Genomic DNA, 5,492 nt, shown 5'->3' on the forward strand with positions numbered 1-5,492 from the left:
TTCCTACGCCAGCGTTACTCTGTAAGAAAACACATCTGTCTTACTCTGCAGTAAGATAAGAGGGAGTCCATGTCCACTATGCCTGCATTGAAGAAGTGGAAGCAGGAGGGTCAAAGATTGAAGGGCATCTGGAAGGGCATCTGGCTCAGTGACCAGTTCCAGGTCCGCACAGGTATATGAAACCCTGTTTAACGCAAACATAGACAGACGGAAAAGGGACAACAGACCATGCAACTACAGCGTTTGCTGTTCCTTCTGAGATCCACTGTGGGTCGGTGTGACCACCTTTGGGGGTGCCAGAGCTGTGTCACTCCTCCACCCATTTGTCCAAAAGACATTCTGGGTCTGGTAATGTTCAATTAACACGCCACTTTTCCAGATGAGGAAAAAGAGACAGCAGCTTGCCCAGGTCACCTCCAACATGAAGATTCCAGCCATGATGTCTCTCTTCCTGGTGTCTGTGGGCCTCTGGGATGGACTTCAGGTATGTGCACCCTCCAGGGAGCTGCTGGCCTATCTAACCCTGGGAAGAACAGAGGGGAGAATTGCTCAGGGCTCCCGGGGAAGCCGGCTGTCCTCCTAGGAGACTCCTGAAAACCTAGTCTTGGAGAGCTCGCAGCTGGTGGTCCCCAGTCTCCTTCCTCTCTGGGGGTTCTTTCTGGTTTTCTCAATAGACAGGCCCTCAGAGCAGGGCAAAGCTGGATGACAGAGTTCCCATTTTCCTAGGGACCACCCTCTCAGTCCTTGGTGCTCTCCTACCCTCAGGTTCAAAGTCACTCCATGACACAACTAGACATCTTTTCTCAAGAAACACCCCTGGACATGGCCCCAGCGTCCTTTGATGACCAGTATGTTGGCTGTGCAGCAGATATGATAGCGGCTCTGGCTGATCTCAACCACTCAGAGTTCCAGACCAACAAAGTGTACGCGAATGGTTGGGCTCTGGCCAACACCCAGTGGCAGGAGCGCAGGGCCTGGAAGTCAGCTTGGGACCTCAGCCCAACCATTTTTCCTCCACCACCCCCGGGCTTCAGGGATGAGCACGGGGTGGCGCTCCTGGCCTACACTGCCAACAGCCCCCTGCACAAGGAGTTTAACGCGGCTGTGCGCGAGGCCGGCCGCTCCCGGGCCCACTACCTCCACCACTTCTCTTTCAAGACCCTCCACTTCCTGCTCACCGAGGCCCTGCAGCTGCTCGGGAGCCAGCGATCTCGCGGGTGCCAGCAGGTGTACAGGGGGGTACATGGCCTGCACTTCCGGCCAGCCGGGCCCGGCGCCACCGTCAGGCTGGGGGGCTTTGCTTCTGCGTCCCTCAAGAACGTTGCCGCCCAGCAATTTGGCGAGGACACCTTCTTTGGTATCTGGACCTGCCTCGGGGCCCCGATTGGGGGTTACTCCTTTTTCCCTGGCGAGGAGGAGGTGCTGATCCCCCCTTTTGAGACTTTCCAGGTGATCAATTCCAGCCGACCTGCCCAAGGTCCCGCACGCATCTATCTTCGCGCTCTGGGCAAACGCAGCACCTACAACTGCGAATACATCAAAGGTGAGGAGCCCGCAAGTCCAGTCCTAAAAACGACGGGCTTCCCACATCTGCCAGGAGCTTTGGCAAATCCAAGCCCCAACTCCCACCCCAGTCAAGGAGTTCATACGTAAATGATAAAAGGCTCAAGCACGCGGTGGCTCACACCAGTGATCCCAATGCTCAGCAGGCTGACTCCTAAGCAGCCAAGGGGAACACAGACAAGGGGAACACAGGCACGTACAGTACAGGTATGGAGGAGAGGAGGCCTGGGCCTTTGAAGAGACAGACAGGTTGTTGTCCCAGCTGGAAGCTGGAAAGGAATTAATAATCTAGTCACAGTATTGGCACCAAGGCATTTGTAGGCAGAGCTAAGTAAAAGGGGAACATGGAGATGGCTCAGCCGCTACAGGAGTTTTGCCCTGCAAGCCTGACTTCTTCAGTTCATTCCCCAGAACCCATCTGAAGATTGAAGGGGAGAACTGGCTCCAAGGGCCGTCTCTGGGAAGCACCCCTCCTCCATCGCTCACACACCAATATAAATAAAATTTAAGGGGAAAAAATGAGTAAAAGTCACAGCCTCAGTTTTTAAGAGGCGCAGTTTTACCAGATCGAATGGGAATTATATGCAGTAGCCTGTGCCGGGCATGGTGGGGAACCAGCAGCCAGAGGATGTGGCGCCGCCCTGTGGTCAGGAGCACATCAGCTGTTCCTCCTCCTTCCCGGGCCATTGTCACACCAGAGGAGGAACAAGGAGACCTGTCCTTAACCCCTGTTGCTTTCTGGACTACTGCCCCTAGCACAGTGACCATGGCGGAAACGGGAGGAGGCCCAGTGTGGCTCAGTTCCTACTTTAAACAGCATCGTGAGCCATGAGGAAGGCAGGCCAAGAACACAAACAGTGCCTCCCTGTCTGGGACAGGGTGAAGGAAAGTGTGTGGTGAGGAGGCAGTCAGAGGCCAGGAGCAGGAGTGGGTCAGAAAGACACCCTGACTTACATGGCTGCCTCCCTTCTGTCCTCAGAGAGTGCTATGTAGAGAGGCCTCCTAAGGAAGCGGTTACAGAGAATCAAGGTTGGTCATCAGAACTCTGGGGTCCTTTCCGATCAGAGAGCTGCTGAAGCATTGATTCTCCATCCTTTCTTTCAGAAAAGAAGTGCAGATCTGGGCCCTGCCGGTTGGATAGCTCAGGTAAGAGATGCAGTTGTCTGAGCAGCTGTCCCAGGGCTGGACCCTCACTAGACTTTCCTCTGACAAACCCGCCTTGTTACCTAAGAGAGGAGTCACTCGCCCTCACAGAGGGTGTGCACACGTGCAGCTGTGCTCTCAGGGGAGGGCCACGGTCAGGCCCCGTTTCAGGAGAGGCGGTTCCCTGCTGTGTTCTCCCTGTTACTGTCCTCAGGGCTCCTTCAGACCGGCTTTCCAAGGTCAAAGCCAACTATTGAAAGCTGTGTGCTGTACTCTAGTTTGGGCTCTGACTTAGCTGTTCTTTCCCTGTGCCTCAGTTTCCTAGTTTGTAATAAGCAAGAAGGATCAAAAGATACTTGTGTCTCTTTCAGCTGTGAGTCTTTTCTTGTTGTGCAAGAGTATACTTGGACCACTGCTTTTTTAGATGGGAATAGGCCACTTTCAAAGAAGTATTAACTGCCCCCCCATCTTCCCCCCCCCCATTTCCCTCCATCCTTCCTACTCCATCCCCAATCCCTCCCTTTAGGGTCTGTAACCCATGGCAGGGAAGTTCCTCAGCCTCTTCCTTCCACTTGTCCTGACGTCACAGTACCAGGAGTGCCAGGCTCTTGCTGCCACGCGTCCTCAGCACAGTTCAGTGGCATTGGTATATTTTACTATTAGTTATTTTTCAGAGTGGGTTTCTCTGTGTTGCCTTGGCTTGTCTGGAACTGACTTTGTAGACCAGGCTCGCCTGGAACTCTCAGAGATCCACCTGCCTCTGCCTCCTTGGTGCTGGGACTAAAGGCGTGTGCCACCTTGTCCAGCACTAGTCACTTCTACAGAGGGCAAAAGGTAGCAATCATTCCTTCGCCACACAGCTAGTGAGGAATCATGTCTGTAGCCTGGCTGCAGAGCTGTGAACTGCTCTCCATAATGGTCCCTAGCCTCTGCCACATAGCCGTCTATCCTCATGTCATAAAGTGAGGCCAGAAGCTGGGTCTCCAATTTCAAACCAGACCTTGTTTAGTTTTTGAGACAGGGGAATTTGCTTTGTAGGCCAGGTTGTCCTAGAACTCATGTGCGGTTCAGGCTGGCCTCAAATGGGCTCAGTCTCCTAAGTCCTTAGCTCTTGCCTTAGCCTCCTGAGTGCTAGAATGTCGGCCAAGCAGACCACTGTGTCTCTCGTGGGCCTCTGCACTCAGATGGTCGTCATCCGAGGCACTGGGGAAGTTTAGACATTTTGTCTCCATATTTCTACCCATTGCTACTCTGACGAGGGCGTGGATGGGGGAGCCAGATTCAACACTGATGAGAGCCCACAAGTGTTATACAGTAAATGTACAGCTGACAGATCTGCTGGACTAATCCACAAGAGTATACTCTCCATACGGAGAACCCGACTCACAAAGCTTTGGGAACGCTGTCGATTCTGCAGAAATCTTCTGAAATTGTGATGTTTCTCCCTTCTATTATGGGATTCACCCCAGAATATCTCAGCAGTGTATAAATTACTCTTTTTTGTTTTTGTTTTAAATTTATTTATTATGTATACAGTGTTCTGTCTGCATGTATGTCTGCAGGCTAGAAGAAGGCACCAGCTCTCATTACAGATGGTTGTGAGCCACCATGTGGTTGCTGGGGATTGAACTCAGGACCTCTGGAAGAGCAGGCAGTGCTCTTAATTGCTGAGCCATCCCATAAATTACTCTTTAAACCTGACTTTTTGTGTACTGGGAACTGTATGCCTTTTCCCACACTATGGGGCCCTGGGGTGAAAGCCTTCACTCTCTCAAACCTTTGTTCAAATAGTAAAGTCTACATAAAGCTCGACCGCACAATTGTCCTTATTGACAGAACTCATTGACAAGAAAGGAGCCCTGAGCATGAGGCACTGAGCAGAGAGACAGCAGGTCTGCCCTTAGTCATAAACAGGTCTGGGTGGCCCTGAATTCTCTAGCAGCAGACTCAGGAAGGTGTAATCTACCGGTCTTTTGCTCTAACCTAACAAGTTATTAATATTCTGTATCTACCCTTCACCTTGGTTTCAATTAACATAAGATCATAGCCCAGGAAATTAATTGTTTATTATTCTAACCCTAGAGATACAGGAAAAAGGCTTGAGTTGCTGGATCAGCCTCAGAGAAAGAAATTAATTCTCACCTGGGTGATGACAAGCACTCTGCTGGAGCTGGAAGCCGAATTTCCAAAGAAATTCTCTTTAACTCAGCTAGCTAGACCTGAAGCAAATCAAGCACTTTTTGCTTTTGTCCCAGGCCCACAGGTTACTATGGTTACCAGACCTGTGTTCCCAGACACCAGGGAAGGAAGCAAAAGTGTTCTGAAGGTGCAACAGCACTGTTACATTTTCTACAATTATTGCTCACAAACTTCTAGCTTAACTATTTACATTTAAGAAATATAGTAGGGGCCGGGTGGTGGTGGCACACGCCTTTAATCCCAGCACTAAGGAGGCAGAGGCAGGACGATCTCTGTGAGTCTAAGGCCAACCTTGGCTACAGAGCGAGCTCCAGGCTCTAAAGCTACAGAGAAACCCTGTCTCAAAAAACAAAAACAAACAAAAGAAATATAGTCAGTACATGAAAACTTCTTTTTAGAATTTTCTATTGACTTTTCAAGACAAGGTTTCTCTGTAGCTTTGGAGCCTGTCCTGTAACTAGCTTTTGTAGACCAGGCTGGCCTAGAACTCACAGGGATCCACCTGCCTCTGCCTCCCGAGTGCTGGGATTAAAGGTTTGTGCCATTACCATCCGGCTTTGTATTGATTCTTTTTTTTTTTTTTTTTT

General features: G+C 50.9%; 1 protein-coding gene across 1 annotated transcript in view; it reads left to right on the top strand.

The window, feature by feature from the left end:
- The first annotated feature begins 421 nt into the window (after positions 1-421).
- Art1 (ADP-ribosyltransferase 1) overlaps positions 422-5,492 on the top strand; it is a 6,457-nt gene continuing 1,386 nt past the window's right edge. Inside the window, exons 1-3 of the mRNA XM_026790078.1 lie at positions 422-484; positions 766-1,543; positions 2,668-2,709. Coding sequence (XP_026645879.1) covers positions 422-484; positions 766-1,543; positions 2,668-2,709 — 883 coding nt within the window. The remainder of the gene's footprint in view (positions 485-765; positions 1,544-2,667; positions 2,710-5,492) is intronic.

The sequence above is a fragment of the Microtus ochrogaster genome, unplaced genomic scaffold (assembly GCF_000317375.1).
Source record: "Microtus ochrogaster isolate Prairie Vole_2 unplaced genomic scaffold, MicOch1.0 UNK41, whole genome shotgun sequence".
NCBI classification, from domain to species: Eukaryota; Metazoa; Chordata; class Mammalia; order Rodentia; family Cricetidae; genus Microtus; species Microtus ochrogaster.